This window comes from Pinus tabuliformis, chromosome 3_2, assembly GCF_031772625.1.
Source record: "Pinus tabuliformis cultivar Carrire ecotype Pingquan chromosome 3_2, CPIR1, whole genome shotgun sequence".
NCBI classification, from domain to species: Eukaryota; Viridiplantae; Streptophyta; class Pinopsida; order Pinales; family Pinaceae; genus Pinus; species Pinus tabuliformis.
The window spans coordinates 888,955,905-888,976,450 of record NC_142302.1 but is presented as its reverse complement, the minus strand read 5'-3'; the positions used below and the strand labels follow the sequence as shown (position 1 = coordinate 888,976,450).

Below are 20,546 nucleotides of genomic sequence, written 5' to 3'. Positions count from 1 at the left end.
TAACAACCCGACCAACCTGTCCGTTTCGGCCACCGACCCGACCCTGCCAGGCATTGGCTCGGTTTGGCTCAGCCGAGTCGGAGTCGGCTTGACCGTTTTTTAAAACACTGCTTCAATGGTAAATATGCACAAGGGTGGTAATGATGAGGAATGTCCACATATTTGGGTATATGAATGTAGGAGGGAGAAATCGTGGTACATGAGTTACCCCGGCCTTTGTTTTTCCCACTGTTTTACGATTCGGCCAAACTGACTCCGAAACATCCGAGTCAGACAGAGTCAAAACATGACTGGGTTGACTCGGTGGCCAGCTTGGTTCGCCCTGCCGGGTTGTTGCCGAGCAAAGCCACAGGTACCTTTGGGAAGAACCTAGTAAAGATTGCAAGGGATGCAGATGAGCCAGGTAAACAAAAAATTCAATTTTCAAATTCTTAATACTTATTTTGTTAAATTGTTTATAATTTGAAAGTTGGATATAATTTGTAATTTTGTTGAGCTAACTCATTACACTACTATGTTTTTTGCAGCACAATGGTGGGAGGCTTTTGGTAGCCATTGTCTTGAATTGCAGAAGTTTGCAATTTGTATTTTGAGTCAAACTTGCAGTGCTATAGGGTGTGAGCACAATTGGTCTGCCTTTGAGAGGATTCACATGAAGAAGAGAAACCGTTTGGATAAAAAACAGTTAAATGGTCTAGTCTATCTCCAATACAACCTCCGGCTTAGATGCAACCAATTGTTGAACAAAAGCTCTGATTCAGACCCCATTGTGTTGGAAGATATTGATCCAACATCAGATTGGGTAGTGGAGAGTCATCCAGCAGAGTTTGATTCTGATGAGGATCTTGATTTGGACTTAGAGGTGGTGGCATCACTTGAACAAAATGTTCAGTTGAATGAAGATCCACTTGTACCAGCCTCAAGCCCAACCCCAAGTCCTCCAGTTGCAGGCGCTTCCTCTGCTCAGCCACAACGAAAGAGCATATCTCGTCTATCTCAGCGTGTAGCTGCTACACAGCCTGCTAGTGCTACCAGTACTACAGTTGCAGTTGGAGATGATGATGACAAGGAGCCATGGGTTTCCCTATCTGACTCTGATTCAGAGGTTGAGCCATATGATGTTGGCTCCTCTAGCAATAGCCAGTAGTACTAGTCAGCGGTGACTAGTGATGTTTCATAGTTTACTTTTGTTGCAGAGGCCATTTCTAGCCGCCTTGGTTATGTGTTTTTGTTTTGATCTCTATATCATCATCATGTATGTATTGGAAAGTGCACTGGTGCCTTTTTGTTATAATGGATATATTCATGAGCTTACTTTGATATAATGGATATGTTGTCTTCTATCTATATTCTAAAGCTTTGTGTTTGGAAACATGAATGAAAATCTTTAAAATTATGTTTTTTTTTTAATTATAAAATAAATATCTAATGTATTTTTTACAACGACCGAGTCATTGAAATCAAACTGGCCGAGTCGATACTGAGTCGGAGTCGACCCTCGGTTGTTTCCGAGTCGGAGTCGGAGTCGGAGTTTTAAAACGCTGGTTTTTCCACCCTTATTCATTTTTCTTCTGCCTTTTATTATTTTTTCTTTACTTTATTGCTCGGGACTTCAGGGGATGAGAGCATGATGTGTATGATATAATAGTGATTACCCCATTAAGGTGGGGAAGTTCATCTCCCACCAGGGGTTTGGGACATGCATGGGTTCCCTAATGATGCAAGGGGCACTCATAGGGGCCCTAGGATCAAGGGTGATGGCCATAATGATAAGGGGTAGAGCTCATGTTTGGCTTTTGCCATATGCTAAATTTTATTGTCCTAGCTATCTTTTGCATTTTGTGGTACATTTTTTCTTGTATGTGGTCATATTATGCTTTTATCTTTTTTTTTAATTGCATCAACCTCTGGGGCAGCTTTCTAGGCTCGATCTAGACAATGTGGACAAGGAGAGGGGGTTACCAGAGCCATGTGGACCCAATGGTCATGTAGACCAAAAGAGAGAAGAAGATGAAATAGGGCATGTAATGTGCAAAGGGGAGTGGAAAATGTGGGACGTGAAAATGGGACCATGCTACCAAAATCAAGGTTTCCAAGTAGTGCCCATCCTAAAGCTATAAGTCAGTGTGGGAGATAGCGTGGGACTTGTTGAAGTTTCTAAGTTTACTTAGTTAGAAACCCTTCATGCACTTTTTCTGATTTATTCCTACCTACTTGTTATTTTTCTTTAACAAGTTATTTACAAAGTAAATACTGAAAATAAACACCAGTGCATGCTCAACATATTACAGATCAACAACTAAAAGAAACAAGAACAAACACACCACATGACACCATTATTTTTGGACCAATGTCCTTGGAAAAACCCAATGCGGGAAAATTGGTGCAGCTATCTGAGGGTTTTCTTATTAAGCAATATCAGAGTACAATCTGGGTGCCGAAACTGGAATACCCAATAGAGAAGTTCCTTAGCAGCTATACCTCACAGTTTGAGAGAAATCCCTGGCTGAAACCCCGGAAAATCCTTTCGGCAGTTCTTCAGCACAAAACTGCTCTGCGAACCTAGCGTCTGCCCAATTTGGACTGCGTCAGCCCCGCGTCAGCTTTTTGGACCTCTGCGTCAGACACATTGGCATCTCTGGTGCTCTATGCAACACTTGGTTGCCTCTGCGTGTCCCTGTGTCACTCTCCATGGTTGCTGCGCTGCTCTCCTGCCACAATCTCTGCCTTCTTTGTTTCTCTGTACTTAGTGCCCCTCAGATGCTCTCCCGATCACTGATTCTATCTCTCTTAGCAAACCCTGCTCTAGAGAATAGAATGATTGATCACTCTGGTGTGTTCTCCAAGTGACCCTCAAGCCTCCTCTTATACTTTTCCTATTGACATCTCAATGGCCGAGATTAAGTCCCTAATCAACTGCTAAGATTAGATCTAGCTTGATCCATGTCTTTTGGACCACTCTAACACAGATTCATATTAATACACATTTATATTTTATTTTAAAGATATTAATTATTTTAATATCTCCTTATTTGTTTAGAATCTGCCCAAACCCTTTTTGGGTATTGGAGATCTCATGTGCCCCAACCTCTCCACCAAATTTCGTGGCTAGAGCACATCTGATGCTACCCCAAATCAACACTCCCTCTTAGCGAGGACTGTGCTCTAGCAATACTCTTCACTGAGTATTAGTCTGATCATCTGGCATCGGTACCTGTGTTGATGCTTGGCCTTCCTGCCCAACATCCTCTGCACTGCTGCCTCCTATACTACTGCCCATGGTTCTGCCACTGCCACTTCTGCATCTGTACGACAACTCCCTTTGCATCCGTGCTGCTGGCCCTTTCTCCCAGCACTGCATCTGCATTGCACCTCCTCTCATCATGCTGCATCATGCTACCCACTGTTGCACTACAACTCAGTTATTGAGAAGTAAGTAACTGATCTCCCAACTGACCTCCTTGTTGGGCTAGAAACACCCACTGATGCTGAAGCTCCCTCTGCCGCTGACAAGTGCTCCCTCTCTGACATTTGTGCTGCTGCAACAACTCCCTACATCTCGCACCGTTGCACACCTCTCTGTGCCTTCCTGCACTGGTGCAACACTCCTGTGCCTCTCGCATTGCTGTAGCCTGGTAGTTTTGCGCTGTCTTGGGACTTCTGTACTGTAGCTCTCTCTGCCGCTCCATCCACATCTGTCTTTACCCGACTCAGCTAGTCCTGCTACTCCTCGTCGGGGCTCCTGTAGCAAAGTCTAATCCAAGAGGCTGGGTACCTCAAGGATCTTGCCCCTCATCGCTTGTAGTCCATCTGACTACAACTTGATGTCTCCTCGCTTCTTCTCAAGTGGTGCATGTGCACTCATGGCACAATCATCGTCTATCAAAACTTTCGTCTCTGCCCATGCTGGCGCTGCCTTAGTCTCGGAAGACTCTCCCTTACTCTTCTTCTTTGGACACTGGGTCGCATAATGACCCATCTCCCCACAGTGGAAGCACTTGATCTTGGAGAGATCTTTCTTCTTCTGCTTCTCCTGCTTTCCCTCAGACGTTAGGGCCACATCTTCCTCCTCCTGCTTGACTTTGATCCCTTTGCTGCTGCTACCCGTCTTTGATTGCTGTCTGATCTCTTCCTGGCGAAGAGCTGCCCACATCTCATCCTAAGGTGGAAGTGTCCCTCTGCCCAGTATACTCTAGACAAATACTTCCCATTCTTCTGAGACAGCATTTAGGGCTGCCCTCACCATCAACTCCTGATCTGGTGTCGCCTCTATAGCAGTCAATTGATCTCGGATCTCATTCAATCCTCCGAGGAAGATGTCAATCGGTTCTCCCTTCTTCATCTGATATGACCTCAACTGATTCTCAAGTAGCATTCTTCTCTGTATAGAAGTATGCTGGTACAATTTCTTGAGGGCCTCCCACATCTCATATGCCGTTTCCTTCTCAGCAATGTGTGGAACTACATGGTCCTTGACCCTGTCAAGGATGATGCTCTTGGCCCTCGCCATTGCCTCCTCGTACTTGTCGTTATCATTGGGGTCGACTGGGATAGCTATAACCTTCAAGGCGAAGTTCTTGACACGATTCCTGTCAAGCACTGATAGGATTCTGGCCTTCTAGACTGCGAAGTTTGATGCTCCATCCAGTCTATCCTGGTCTCTTACCCCATCCCGTGTAGTGCCATGATGCTCCTCTACTTCCCTCCTGGAAGTTCTCTGTTCAATTCCTCAGAGTCTCCACTTCCCGTCTGGAAGTTCTCTTTTGGACTCCCTCTGAATCTTGATTTCCGTCCTAGAAATCCTTCTGCAGCTTGTCAAGATGCCCCCTACTCTGATCGTCTTGTGCAACTACACTGCTGATCTGGGTTCCTCGGCTAGAACACCTCGGCAACAACTCTTTTGGCCCTACTCTGTCAAGTACTGTTTTGACTACAGTACCTCACTAGCACCACTCTGCAATATTCCTGCAGCCTTCTAGACCCCAACAACTGCCTCTCTGTGAACTGCGTCAGTCCCTCTCTGCTTCACGTTGGCTTTGCGTCACCCCAGATGGGTCTGCATCAGCCCTCTCGCCCTCTGCGTCAACAACGTTGGCCTCTCCGAGGCTCTGCGCGTTGTTGACCTCTCCGAGGCTCTGCGCAGTTCCCAGCTTCTTCTGCGTGGCTTTGCCTGGCTCTGCATCACACTTCCTTGGCTTTTGTGCTGCTAGAAACAACTTCTGTCACCTCAGGACAACTGTTTTCTATTGCTATTGCTCCGCTCGGCTGATGTCTTTTAGTCCTCCTGTGATCTGCAATCACGCTCTGATACCATGTTGAAGTTTCTAAGTTTACTTAGTTAGAAACCCTTCGTGCACTTTTTCTGATTTATTCCTACCTACTTGTTATTTTTCTTTAACAAGTTATTTACAAAGTAAATACTGAAAATAAACACTAGTGCATGCTCAACATATTACAGATCAACAACTAAAAGAAACAAGAACAAACACACCACATGACACCATTATTTTTGGACCAATGTCCTCGGAAAAACCCAATGTGGGAAAACCGGTGCAGCTATCTGAGGGTTTTCTTATTAAGCAATATCAAAGTACAATCTGGGTGCCAAAACTGGCCTACCCAACAAAGAATTTCCTTAGCAGCTATACCTCACAGTTTGAGAGAAATCTCCTGGCTGAAACCCTGGAAAATCCTTCCGGCAGTTCTTCAGCACAAAACTGCTTTGCAACCCCAGCGTTTGCCCAATTTGGACTGCGTCAGCCCCTCTTTGTCTCACGATGGCGCTGCTTCAGCTTTTTGGGCCTCTGTGTCAGACAGTTGGCATCTCTGGTGCTCTGCGCAGCACTTGGCTGCCTCTACGTGAGCCCTTGTTGGCTCTGCGTCACTCTCCTTGGCTGCTGCACTGCTCTCCTAACACAATCTCTGCCTTCTCTGTTTCTCTGTACTCAATGCCCCTTAGCCGCTCTCCCGATCACTGATTCTATTTCTCTTAGCAAACCTCGCTCTAGAGAATAGAATGACTGATCACTCGGGTGGGTTCTCCAAGTGACCCTCAAGCCTCCTCGTATACTTTTCCTGTTGACATCTCAACGGCCGAGATTAAGTCCCTAATCAACGGCTAAGACTAGATTTGGCTTGATCCATGTCTTTTGGACCACTCTAACACAGATTCATATTAATACACATTAATATTTTATTTCTCCATTAAAAATATTAATTATTTTAATATGTCCTGATCTATTTAGAATCTACCCAAACCCTTTCTAGGTATTGGAGATCTCATGTGCCCCAACCTCTCCACCAAATTTCATGGCTAGAGCACATCCGATACTACCCCAAATCAACAGGACTATGGTTGAGGATTAACCCTCGAGTTAAGGTAAGGGAACAAGACTACAGTGGAAACCCATCCTCCATCCAAGTCACCCAATAATCCATACCCAAGTGTGCCCAAGAAAAACAAGCATAAGCACCCAATTACATAATGAAAAATCATACCTTTAGGATTGGATGGCCCACCTTCAAACATACAATCTCGACAGATGGGCGAGGGGACATATGACTGGCTAAGGGAGTAGAGACATATGGCATAACATCGGCTACACTGGTGGCTGTTAGTTGTCGGCTGAAGACAAATCTAGGATAAAAATTCTCCTATGGGGTCACCGACATGTGGTGGGTAACGAGGCACAAATTGCTTAGGGTTGATGATGTTAGCCCTATTAGGGAAAATTCCACCATGAAAAGAGCTAGATTTTGAGTTTAAACAATCAATCAAGGTGAGATCATGCTAAAAAAGCATCAATGTCCTCCATTAAGAAGCCCTAGCTGAATTTGATCCTATTCCCTAGTCTTATCAGCTTGCCTTAAAGGTATTAGAAAGATAGATATGAGGAAAATGATAAAAAAATTATGAGTTTTGATCACCACAAGGATTCCTAGTGCCTTTCCCTACTTTTGTGATGGAGTCTTTCAGGCTAAATTTAAGAGATATCAAATCTATACTTGGAGTAAGGGGGGAACCCTTGTTTTCACTTAACAAACCCTAGCTATCTTATTATGAGGGGAGACATTAAGTAGAATAAAGCTCTCTAGGAGGTCTTCTACAACATTCAAGGAAAATAAATTTAACATGCATTGATCAACCAAGATTCCCAAATAAAATTAAGCATTTAGACATAGAGCAAGAGAAAAACCCTATCATACAATCATCACATGAAAAACAATTAAAATTATGCAATAACACTCATAATTTTTCCAAGAAATTGCCTTCTTTTAATCCCAAAAAGACTTCTCCAAGACACAAATTAGTCTGCAATATCAATAGCTCCAAAAATATTACATCTTCACAAGTAGCAAGTAGCAAAAAGGATATGTGGAGCTCTCTAAAGGAGGTTGAAGTCCACAAATGATGATGAAAAGAAAGAATGGAGTGATCCTCCTTTTATATGAGGTCTATCACATCCATTAATCCAAATAAAAGCCCTATAACAAGTTCTATTTTGAGTAACCATGAAGTAAATGAATTACAAGCCAACCCAATAGCTCAATAGAATAAAATATTCCACTAATTGCCCACACATGTGAGTCGCGGTCCCTCTTTGAGCATGTTGTCATGCCCTTTTAGGGCTAACAAGGCTTGAAAAGTGCAAGATATGGGCTAAATGCATCTCCAATTATCCAAATCAATCATGAATTGAGGAAGAATCCTCAAATCAAGCCTCTAAACATCTTCATGTGTCCAAAATCTAGCTTTGGGCACCCTGCGTCATCTCCATGGGTGCCATCAAGATAACGTGGTGCAATCTCTCTTCAGCGTTGGGGCTCCATGAGGTAGTATAGGCCCTGACTCCTCCCTAATCATTTGGAGGATGATCATCATCATTTGGACTCCGGATCAAGGCATGCCCATCAAACAATATCAAGTTCAGCTTGGGGGCATGTTGTGTCTGTTGGGTACATCATCAAGAATCACTAATGCTACGCAAAGTGGGCTCAGTGTTTCAGCATCTGAGGGTGCTTTGGGGTGTCAATCAACTGTCAGGATCATTAAAGTGCCCAACGCTTTACTGTAGAAGGCAATGCTGCATCTGCAAGGTCATCATGTTATCTGGAAATGTAGTATGGCTTACGGAGTAAGCATGGAATAGGTGTGCCCTTAAGGCTTTTGTTGCTTTGTGCAAAATTACCTGGAAATACCATCTCAAACTCAAGTGAAAGAAATCACTCATTAGAGACAATGACCATATATGCATCATTGTGGATCATACTTAATTGTTAAGGGCATAGTAATACTTCAAACCGGGATCACCTTCAAATATCTAACTAGACCAAATCCCATAAAAGTGTTCCCTACTTTGTTAGAGGTGGCTAGGCAATCAGCCCTATTTGGTGCTTCCAAGTTCTTTTGCATAAGATTGTTTCTTGGTAAATCCCCTAGTTCAGCCCTAGAATATCTTAAAGCAAATCTGGAATTCACCTTCGTTAGCCACCTAAACCCTATCTTGCTTGATATATCTCATTGGTTGTATATTAGGTAGGTACTTAGAAGTCCTTAGAATTGATTGTGTCTTTCCTTAACAGCCTTAAGTCCTACCAGGGAAGCGTCCCCTGTGTTGGATTTATCCTTCACTAAAATGTGGGAAGTAGTTGTTAATACACTTTCATATTAAAGACAAAAATGTTATGGAATAACAATAAAAGTTAATAACATATCTACAAAATTGTCTAACAATATCAATATCATGGTGTAACATAGCAATATCATGGTCTAAAAATGTTAATAGTAATATATTTGGTATTGGTTGACCCACTTTTCAATTAATACCATTTTAGATTAAGGCAATAGTAGGAAAATTAAAACATTATTGACATTACAGTAGACAGTTTTAAAGTGGTGATAAACATATGCCAACTAGTCAGCTTTCTATATACTCAATTCACAAATTATTAAAACTTCACCCTTTTCATTGAAGTCACATTCTCCTCCTAGATGAATTGCCTATTGGATAATTGTGGTGTGAAATTTAATGAACATAACATATCTGAATTGTGTTTTGATAACATCATATTCAAATCTTCGAAATTTAGTTTAAAAAATGTAAACATTTTATATGTTGATAGAATTTTCATTTTGGATAGTTGATGTCGAAGGAGGAATGCTTAATATGATTTGATAAATAACATTCTCCATTATAAATTATTATGGGCATTTTTTCCATTAGTTGAGAGAAACACAGTTTTAAACTTGTTCATGTCATCAACTCTGTTTGCCTTATTTTGTGTGCTTGTTAATGCTGAGACAATTTTTTGGTTATTGAATCTCTTTGCTTTTGACACTGCAACTCACTTGTATATGTTTTTATTCATTGTAATTTCAGCTTCAAACTCAACTATGTCATCTTCAGAGCCAACTAGAGGAAGTGGTTAGGGAAGGAAAGGAAATAAATAAGATGATGAAGACAGAAGCCAAAGAACGCAAGAAAATAGAGATTCTACTAATTGAGGCTGAAGAGGAAAAACTTAGAGCAATTGAGAAAGTTCAACAGTTACAAACAACAGTAAATAAATAATCTTCTTTCTAATTTAATTTCTTAGTTTAGAATAAAAAATAACCCTTTAATTATCAAGAAGATTTAATTTAATTGGAGTAGTGGTTTGACATATGGATATTTATTCACGTGCATTTCACTTATAGATGATGTTTTTCTACATTATAAAATGCTTGAATGTATCTAGGAAATTCTACATTTTCTTCTAGCTATTCTAACTATCATTAAAGATTTTAAAAAGACCTCAGATCATCATATATATCTTTTTTGTTGGGTAGGGTAGGTGGATGGTAGGGAGATGGATTGTGTACATAGGAAATCATGTTAGCTTTAGAGGGTGATATATATTAGTATAAACTTGTCTTGGGACTTGGACTCAAGAATGAAGCAGAAAGGTTAATATGCAGTCATATAATTAAAATTTCGGAAAAACAGAAAGGGTAATAAGTAGTCATATTGTTGATGTTTTTAGCTCAGGTAGTTACTTTTACATAGGCCTAAGTTTCTAGGCATGCAGTAGTCTCCCAAAGTCTCCTTGGGACACTTGCTCAAGTATTGAGTTGCTTTTTTTTCCCTAGAAAAAATCGTAATTTCCATTATCAAAAAGAAAATTACATGTTGTATCATCTGCATAAGGATATGCTAATGTCATAAATGGACCAAGCCATCTATCCAGTGTCATGATTCAAAAAGGACCAAAAGTATTTACATAAACAGTCATAAAATAAACATGTTAAATAAAATCATAAACAGTCATAATGGCTGAATCAAAATTCAAAAATCAGCCGAATGATCATGGCAGATCATTCGGTACATCTCCCCCAGCATGCTCGATGAAAGGCCTATGGAAGAACTGATATATATCCTGATTTCTGTGTTCATGAATTATTCACTGCCCCTTGTGTTGCTTCGTGGCCTCCTTGGAAAGACCGTCAGAAACCTTGATCACGGCAGATCATTCGGTACATCTCCCCCAACATGCTCGATGAAAGGCCTATGGAAGAACTGATATATATCCTGATTTCTGTGTTCATGAATTATCCACTGCCCCTTGTGTTGCTGCGTGGCCTCCTTGGAAAGACCGTTAGAAACCTTGTTCCTTTCCCTGTATATATGTGAGCAGACAATAAAATCAAAATGTGATTTTAGTGTGATGACCTCATCCAACAATCCCCTGAGTGTGTGCACGTGACAATGAGATGCAAAGTTGAACCAATTGATGACAATGTTTGAGTCCCCAAAGATCTGTATCCTGTTGCAGTTTTGCTCAAGTGCAAATATGAGTAAGTGTCTGAGACTGTTAAGTTCAGAATAATTGTTGGTGCTCCTCCCTAATGCCATTTTGAAATTGTAAAAATGTCTTTCCAATTTTTATAGTACTGCTCCACCCCCATAGCCAGTGTCTTGGGCCGATCCATCAAAATAAGCCCATGGGAAAGTTCTATCAATTACTTCAGGAGTAATAGTACGGGTGGGTTTCGATGCCAGATCCTCAGGTACTAAGTGATATAGTGCAACAATGTTATTGCAAATCGATGTCCATTGGATGGGGGAGTCCTGGAATAAGATCCGATTCCTGACCAGCCATATACCCCAACAGACAAGTAGGGGGAGATTTCAAATTTTTTGTGTTGTTGCTGCGGTCCACCAAGTTTGACAAGCAGTTATGAGTTGTGCCCCATTCCATCTGATATTGATATCAAGGAAGATATATATCTGATGTCACACCTGATTCGTCACTGGGCAATGAAGGAAAAGATGGTCAATGTCTTCAGCTTGTTCCTTACAAAGACAATATCGTGATGGTCCATGTATAGCCTGGCAATTTAGGTTATCATCTGTAGGCGATTTGTTTGATAATATGCACAACTTCAATAATCGAGATTTGTGTGGTGCCTTAAGCTTCAAGAGGGGTCGCCACCACCAAACAGCCTCCATCGATTCCTATTCCGATATAAGGAAAGTGTATCCATCCCGGGGTGTATAACGACCGTGAGGGGATGCAGCCCAGATGATTTCATCCTCTCGGTCAGTTATTCTGACATGTGACTCTTCTAGTGCCCCTATGAATCTGTTCCAATCGATACTCCAAATATCTGGTAACATGAGGTCCTGTGCAGATAACCAAGCCTGTGAGAGCCATGAAGTGTTTCTCCCATCTGCAATTTGGGAGAGCTGAGTGATACCAGCCAATTCAAGATACTGTCTGAGTGCTAGTGGTAGTATATGTGCATTTCCACAGCCCGACCAAGCATCAATGCCAAGGCGAACAAGCTCACCTGTTCCAATCTGCCATGCCAATCCTCTCTTAATGACTGATATGGAGTGAGTGATAGCTTTCCATATGATGGAGGAATCGGTATTTCCCCTATTCAACCTTCGAACCCATTCCATAATTGTAAGAGGGTATATATATTTGTGATAAACCACCTCTTTCCATAAACTATCAGATGTAATTATCTGCCAGCCCATTTTTGTTGCAAGAGCTGATGCAAATATATTCAAATCCTTTATGCCCCATCCTCCCCATTTTTTGGGCTTTCCAATTCTCTCCCATTTAACCCAGGCAAAGGTCCTTCCAACATGTTTCCCTCTCCATAAGAATCTACGGCATATTTGTTGTATTTTGTTGGTGATGCCTTTTGGTATCCAGGCCAAAGCCATCCAGTATACTGGTATAGCCTCCAATACAGATTTAATTAGGATCAATCTGCCTGCTCTAGATAGCCATCTCTGCTACCAAATGTTGATGCGCCCTTCTATTTTTGCAATGAGCCAAGTCCAGTCCGCTATGCGGTAATCATTTGGCTTGAGTCTGAATCCAAGATACTTGAGTCCGGACTCCATGTCTTGACTTGTGAATTGAAATTGATGTAGTGCATGTCTTTGTTCGTTTAGTAAACAACACACAGGCATTATGGTTGATTTGTTGTAATTGGGCATCATTCCTGTAGCTTTACAAAACAGGGAGAGTATATGCTTGAAACAAGTGGTGTCTCGAATAGATCCATCTAAAAATATAAGTACATCATCAACAAATAAAAGATGCGTTAGATAGGAAACATCTGTCATCTTGACTCCACATAAAGACCCGGCTGCTCGGGCATTGGATATGAGTCGACTTAACCCTTCCATGATCAGGAGGAATAAGAGGGGTGATAAAGGACACCCTTGTCTAAGGCCACGCTCAACATGGAAAAAATTAGATGTAGCCCCATTGATGAGTATTCTATATGATGTAGATGTGAAACAACACATAATCCATTTTATGAATGAATGTGGAAAGCCAATATGGGTCAATATAAGTTGTAAGTATGTTCAACTTGCTCTGTCAAATGCTTTTGAAAGGTCAATCTTGAGTATGATACTCTTTATGTTCTTGAGCTTAATGGAGTGTAGCCCTTCTTGTGCAGTACCAATGGCTTCATGGATCTGTCTATCATCGAGGAATGCAAATTGCTCCTTGGATATCTGCTTGGATAAGATGGGCTTGATGCGGATAACAATGATCTTAGATATGATTTTGTATATGCAATTGCATAAGGAGATAGGTCGATAGTCATAGGGTTATCAGCTTTGGGAATGAGTGCAATAATTGTAGAATTGAACCCCTCGTGCATCATCCCCGAAAGTCTGTAGTCCTCGATGGCCATGAGGAGATCTACTCCAATATGGTCAAAAAAGGTAAGGTAGAATTCAATTGGCCATCCATCAGGTCCCAGACTTTTATCTTTTTTGAACCACTTCAGAACAACTTCAATCTCCCCTAGTGTGACCGGCTTGTTTAGTGTCTGCACATCCTCTTCCTCCACAAATCGAGGCATTATCCCGGCAACACGGAGTACTTCTGCAATGGTAGCTTCTCTAGGCGCTCCAAACATTTGGGAGAAATGTCTAGTTCCCATATTAGCAAGCTGACTGAATGTGTTGGCTTCCCTTCCATTATGATCTCTTAAACTCCATATCGTATTGATCAATTTCCTCCCCCTGGCACATGTGAAAATTCCTACACTCGAAGGGACCCCTACTGTAGCAAATTTGAATCAACTTCACCTACTTGTTTTTTTTTTAAATTACATCCATTAAGTTATTCTTCTGAATACTGAAGCAAATTACTTATGCAACTTACACTAATAAAATATCTGATCTCATGAAACAGAAAATAGAGCAAAGAACAAGATACATAGGACACACTTATTTTTGGACACAATAGTCCCCGGAATAACCTAATGTGGGAAAATCGGTGCAGTAGATTTGAGGATTCTTATTATTGCCAGTAAATATCTGAATACAATCTAGGATGCTCATCTAGCAATCCTTTACAGAGAAAATACTGGCGGAAAATCTGAGTGCGTTTTACCTCACTTCACTCGACAGAATTCCCGCTGATCCAGCATAAGACTAGCTAACCTCGACTATTTCTGTGCTGGCTCTGCGTCAGCTCTCCTGGCTGTTCTGATAGTTCTCGGTAGTTTCGACAGTTCCCGGCAGTTCCGATAGTTCTGGATTTTGTGTGACAGGCAACTTTTATGCGTCAACTCTCCTGGCTACTGTGCTGCCTTTGCATCAACTCTCTTGGCTGTTCTGGCAGTTCTTGACAGTTTCAGCGGTTCCGACAGTGCTGGATTTTGCATGACAGGGAACTTTTCTGCGTCAGCTCTCCCGGCTATTGCGTTGCCTCTTTGCAAGCTCTCTCCGCCTCTCTGTTCTGTATTTTCCGGAAAGTCCTCCCAGATTCTCTCTGCCCCTCAGCTGCAAGATCTCCCCAATCGATTTTCCTCCTGAGAACTTCTCACCTTAGAAAATCGATTTCCTCAATCTCTGTGTGTGTGTTTCCAAATGAACCCCAAACCTCCATTTTATACTTTTTTTGTTGAGTCTTCAACGGCCGAGATTAAGTCTCTAATCAATAGCTAAGATTAAAACATGACTTGATCCGCCTTCTAGATCATTCTCAACCATATTTTGATTAATACCCATTAATATTTTAATTTCCCTAAATTTAGACTTAGGAACTCCATTAAAAATATTAATTATTTTAGTAAAATATAATCCGGGTGGAATTTCACCAAACAGTTTTTGGGTTCTTTAGAACTCATGTGCCTTAGCCTCTCCACTAATTGTTAAGGCTAGAGCACTTCTGATGCTACCAAAAACTAACACTCCCTCTTAGTGAGGAAAATGCTCTAGCAACAATGTCCACCTGCATGCTGCTCTATTTCTGTAGCACCTCCTTTTTGCACTGTTGCTGCCACCAACACTGTGCTGCTGTTGCTACTATACTGTTGCCATGACACTGCCATTGCCACTGTTGCATCTGTACTACAACTTCCTCTCAAACACTACATCTGCTATGCTGCTAGCACTGCCACTGCTAATACTACATCTGTACTGCAACTCAGTTGCTAAGAGAAGCAACTTAAAAACGTCCAAAATTAGTTGAACTTACCTGTGTTCAACATAATACAATGAATGTTGGAGTCTAACTACTGCTGACCCTTTGAATCATTTGCGTTGCTGCTGACCTCTGTATCGTGCCATTTGCACTGCTGCCAACCTTGCTTTGTGCTGATTAGTCTCTGGTCTCCGGTTACTGCATCTGAACTCCAAACAATACACTGCATCATTTGACACTAAGTCCATCTCGCTACTGCTGAATCTTGGGCTCCTTTAGCAAGGAATTGATCCAAGAGGTGGACTCCTCAAGGATCCTGCACATATGTAGTGCTCCTGACTATAGCTCAATATCGCCCCATCTCCCTACTGGAGATGCGTGGGCACTCATGACAAATTCATCCTCATTTATCTTTGCTGAAGTAGCCTTAGGATCATGTTTCTCATCCTTGTCCTTTTTCTTCAAAGGACATTGGGATGCATAGTGGCCCATCTCGCCACAACTGAAACATTTCACCTTCGAAATGTCCTTTCGCTTCGGCTTCTATTGTCTCTTAGATGCTAGAGCTGCGTTCTCCTCCTCCTCCTTCGTCTTTGCGCCACTGCCACTGCTGTCACTGAGGTTAACCATCACTAGGTCACTCCTTAACTCTTCCTGTTGAAGAGCCACCCACATCTCCTTCCGTGAAGGTAGCTTTTCTTTGCCCAATATGCTTTAGACGAAAACTTGCCATTCATTCGAGACTCCATTCAAGGCTATCCTCACCATCGCGGTTGGTTGAGGAGTGGACCCTGTTGACCACTAGAGTGGCACCTAATGATTATATGAAGACTCCATGCCCGAGGATGATCCAGAGGACAGTTGTACCATCAAATATCATCAATCAACAGAGTATTTTAACTCTACTTCTATCTTCTCATCATCTTTCTTGTACCCAAATTCCACACCCTGCGGGGAATTGTAATAAGTGATACTAATAACGATGAGTTTTTGAGTCTATAACAGGCCTAGGATGTTAGGACTTGATCAACAAACGAGTACATCTTGGAGTGTTTTTTTTATCTGGTTAATTATTCCTTCTTTTTTGGAGGTGGATAATTTTCTGGGTTTTTTCCCTCACTTTTTACCCCAAAGCCACGGTGACAGTTTGAAGGTTGAGCCCCTAACACATTTTAGTTTCTAAAGTCGATGTATATTACCATACTAGATCACACAAAATTTTTGTGGAATTTGGCTAGGTCTAAGTAGGATTTTTTTAATAATTAAAAATTTCCCGCAAAACGAGATTTTTTAATTATTTTCTATGTAATGATGTAAATAAGTGGCCTTGGGAAATGCCTGGGGTGTGGGACTACTCAAAATTCATCCTCAAAGACCCAACATTATTCTAAGATCCACTTTGAGGGTCAAAAAATGACTTATAGTCCCTCAAAAGCCAATTTTCCCCATGAAAGTGGCAAAAATGGGGAAAAAATTCAAAAAAATTCAATAATTGGAAAAAAATTTAATTTTTTCCAAAGTCAAGGGAAGTCAAACAAGTGACATGGCAATTCTAGTGAAGGTCAAAGGTGATGTGGCAATCATGTGGGCCCCACCAAGCAAGCCACAACTCAAATCAAAGTTTCAAATCAAAGTCAAACGGTAGTCAAATGTAAGTCAAAGGTTCCATGTTGAGTTTATGAGGCACATCGAATTGTTAAAGTTAAACTTTTGATTTAATGTTAAATCAAATGTATGTAATTAAAGTGCAAGGCATATAAAGTTAAAGCCTAAATAAAATGAGTGGGAAATGGACCCCACTCACATTCCTTGTCTACGTAGGAGGCAATCAAAACCAGTGTTGATAATATCGCCGAAATATCGGCGATATTCGCAAATATCGCGATATTTTCGGCGAGCCGAAATATCGCCCCGAAAAATTCGCGATATTTGCCTGTTTTGAATATCGCGCGATATTTGCGAAATTTCGGCGATATTTTCATAAATAGCGCGCGACGATGGTAAATATCGCAGGCGGGCTTTATAAATTGGGGTTTTGGTTTTTGACATTTGTTTCACGTCAATGCGATTTCGTTTTCGTGAGAGCTGGCTGCTGGAGACGCTGCGAAGGAGGCCCGAGGGTTTGCTGCGAAGGAGGGTTCCGGTTTACAGGTATGCCGGCAGCCGATTCATTCCAATGAGCATGATCAGAGAACTTGACATGCTGAAAGACTGTTTTAGTTTGACGGTGACCTGTGCATGTATTAATGTTATAGAAAGGGGTCGATTTTAAGTTAGTTTTACTTTTTCGTTCTCATGTATTACAGCAAGAGGGATTTATCTGAATCCTCAAGAAAATCGATGATACATATTACATATACATACCATGGAACCAAAAGAACTTCGAGGTATATGTACATAGAATCCAGCTACCAGTCAATGTATCTATACCATCTTAGTGACCTCATTCGCTGAATTTCTTAGATAAAATACGTTCTCAAACAAATTCGTTTGGACCGATGAAATCGAATAAAAATCCTAAACTTAACTGCCGAATAAATTCATATTAAATTCACTGAGATTGCGATTAAGTTCAGATTAATTCGAAATTTGAATTGTGTATCTTGGAGCTTAATGCCGAAATTTATCAGGTCGTTTTATATTGCCGAATTTTCCCCCATGATATAAAATAGATGCATATGTAGAGGCTATTCAATCTAACCAACCAAAACCACCAAACTGCTAGTCCAGCGGCCAGCCAAACCACAACCTACAAATGGACCATCTACCCATAAATCAGTCTCATTCCAACTCAAAACAAATCCTGTACCCCCTACATCCTATCTCCCAGTAACAAGTCCACCTCCTCTGCACCACATAACCCCTTCTAGGTAATTGGCAGATGTCTAGGACTCTAGGCTATATTATTACCGAAATCCTACAACCCTGAATTCTCCTAATAAATAAAAAATTACATGTTATATTTACCAGGCCCATTAGGCTAATTGGTCTGAGAGGACTTTAGAATTTCATTCATTACTGTTATGCAAACAATATCAATCTCATATAAACAGCACCCAGAAGAACCATCCCCCTCCCCTCCCTTGTGCTTAAGAATTGCCTTATCTTAAAGGCAGGGATAGCTTCCAGGTGTTTGACTTTTGTCAATCCCCTTGCTTGTGACCTCAAACTAGTACTAAATTACTAATATCACCTCCAAATTCCAATCACCTTCCTTATAAGTTATAACCTCAATCTAAGTGCTAATATATGATGCTTCTAGGTGTTTATCTCCTTTGTCAATCAAAAGTTAAAAGTTTTAACTTAAAACTAGTACTAATATGATATATCAAATTCAAATTTCAGATGTCTATGTCCTTTGTCAATAGCCTGCTGCCTTACTATCATATCATGTTTCCAGGTGTTATCTCCTTAGTTAATCCCTTTGCTTTTGAGGGTCAACAAGTAACCATGACATTACTCTGCTGCAGGGTGCATGATGTTTATCCTTGCTTGTGATTGTTATTGCTCTTACACTTTTAATTTTTAAAAGCTAGGCTATTAAAAATTTAATTTTCTTTCAAGACCTTTGGATTTTTCTTGTAGAACTTTGTTAAAGTTTAGTCCATTTGTCTTTGAAGAATGAGGAAAATTTGTAAATTCGTATTACTTATTAAGTTATTAAGTTATTACATATCCATCCAGCAGGATATGTGATGTTATTTTGTTTGAGTCCTTGATTGGACAATTATCAGGGATCAGTAGGATTTGGTATCGCCTTTGAAGTTTGATGTATCATTTCTATTTGACATCATATATATCAATGCCTTCTTCATATTTATGTGCCAATGTGTTTAGTTCATGTTGTTATTGCTTTATATGTTTAGAAATCTGAAAAAAATGAATATATTATGCATTTTTTATGCTTGCCGATATTTGCCGATATTTTGCCGATATTTTCGCCGATATTTCCGATAAGATATTTTCCGGACCCTCGCCGATATTTTCCCGATACCGATATTATCAACACTGATCAAAACAATTATACACACATGTCAAATTGGAAGTGGCAATGCAACTGTCAAAGGCATCTCAATGCAGATTTGGAAAGATCATTTAAATGCATGAAATCAAGGACATATCTCCACCAAATTGTACATGTACCAAGCAGCTAGCATAAGGGAACTCGCAGCAAATGAAGCCAGCCCATACGCACAGTTAACAATAGCTAATACGTAGCACATTTTGGCATATTGTGGGCAAGGATTTTATGGATTAGATGTCAGTTATTACTGCAGTTCTGATTGGAGTTTGTCTCCCACTTAAACTCATGCATTGGTGCTCCTTCTCCACTGCCAGCCAATCAAAAGTTATACACCAGCAATCAAGGAATGCACACAACAGATTTGAAAATGTTTGATGGGTAGTTTGTTGGTGCGTTTGGAGAGGTGTCATTGCCTTGGATTTCGATTGAGATTTGATGATAGTTTGTCTCCCTACCACTCCTATTATCAAAGCAATTAGAAGCCATGGATATCTATGTTGATTTATGAAGATGACACCTACCGAAATTCACAACAGTCAGAGAACATGTGCTAGCAGTCACGTACAACAATTTGTTTTCACACATGGAGATATGCACAATAGTCATAACAACCACTTGTACAAATTTGTTTTATCATTGGGATTATCTCCATTCCACACTTGTCACTTGCACTCACATTAGGATCAGCTCCCATAGTTCTATTTAAATGAGCTTTGGCTCTCATCTTTGTATATTTAGAACGAGCTATTGGGATTACGGAGACTCTATTGTATTTTGTATTCATTTTCATTTAATAAAGAAACTTTGGGGTACTATTGTGTTGGTGTTCTCCTTCCATTGCTTGAGGTGATGTTATTTCAATTGTTGTGCTTTACATTCTACATGTATGTTGGATTATGCTAGTTATCATTTTGCCACTTGTTTGGATTAACATATGCAAGCTATTTTGTATGGTTTTCGGGTTAGAGAAATACTTTAGGAAGAGGAGCACTAGAAGATTTTTGGTGAAATCTATAGTCTTCTCCTCCATTGTATAATCTAATTCCTTTATGATTGCTGACATCTTTTTCCAATTGTGTAGAGATTTTTAGATTTGGTTGAAAGATCTACTTGGGCGTGGGGTAACTCTCCAATAGACGTACTAACTCCGAAGATCAAGAATAGAAGGACCCAATCGGATTGCCTCAAGGATCTCATCAAATGATTTTGAAAGGGAGAGTTTCCTTTCCTCTAGCCTACTAAGATCACATCTATTTAGATTCAATATTTTTCTTGATCAATATCTTGTGCTTACAAGGATTTTATTTGCTACCTAGACCATGGTTTTAACTAGACAAGTATGGAGTTCTCCTTGCATGTCTTGATCTAGTTATTGTATACTACTTGTAGATTATCATTTTAACTCTTACATGTCATCTTTCCACTCATTTTGGGTTTGTTTTGCAGCCCCTTTTGAGCAGATTTACTAATTCAATCCTTGTGGCAGCTTGAGGGAGTTTTCATTTGAGACATTTAACAAGTTATTCGCAGGATGTTTGGAGCATTTTGAGACGAAAATTCAAGGAGGTTGTGAGTA

At 40.6% G+C, this 20,546-nt stretch overlaps 1 protein-coding gene across 7 annotated transcripts in view; it reads left to right on the top strand.

Moving 5' to 3' along the window:
* Window positions 1-20,546, top strand: part of LOC149183469 (uncharacterized) — a 226,714-nt gene that overhangs the window by 97,961 nt on the left and 108,207 nt on the right. For all 7 annotated transcript variants that reach the window (XM_089418743.1, XM_089418739.1, XM_089418741.1 and 4 more), the window contains exon 6: window positions 9,381-9,560. In XM_089418743.1, the coding sequence (XP_089274869.1) occupies window positions 9,381-9,560 (180 nt within the window). The remainder of the gene's footprint in view (window positions 1-9,380; window positions 9,561-20,546) is intronic.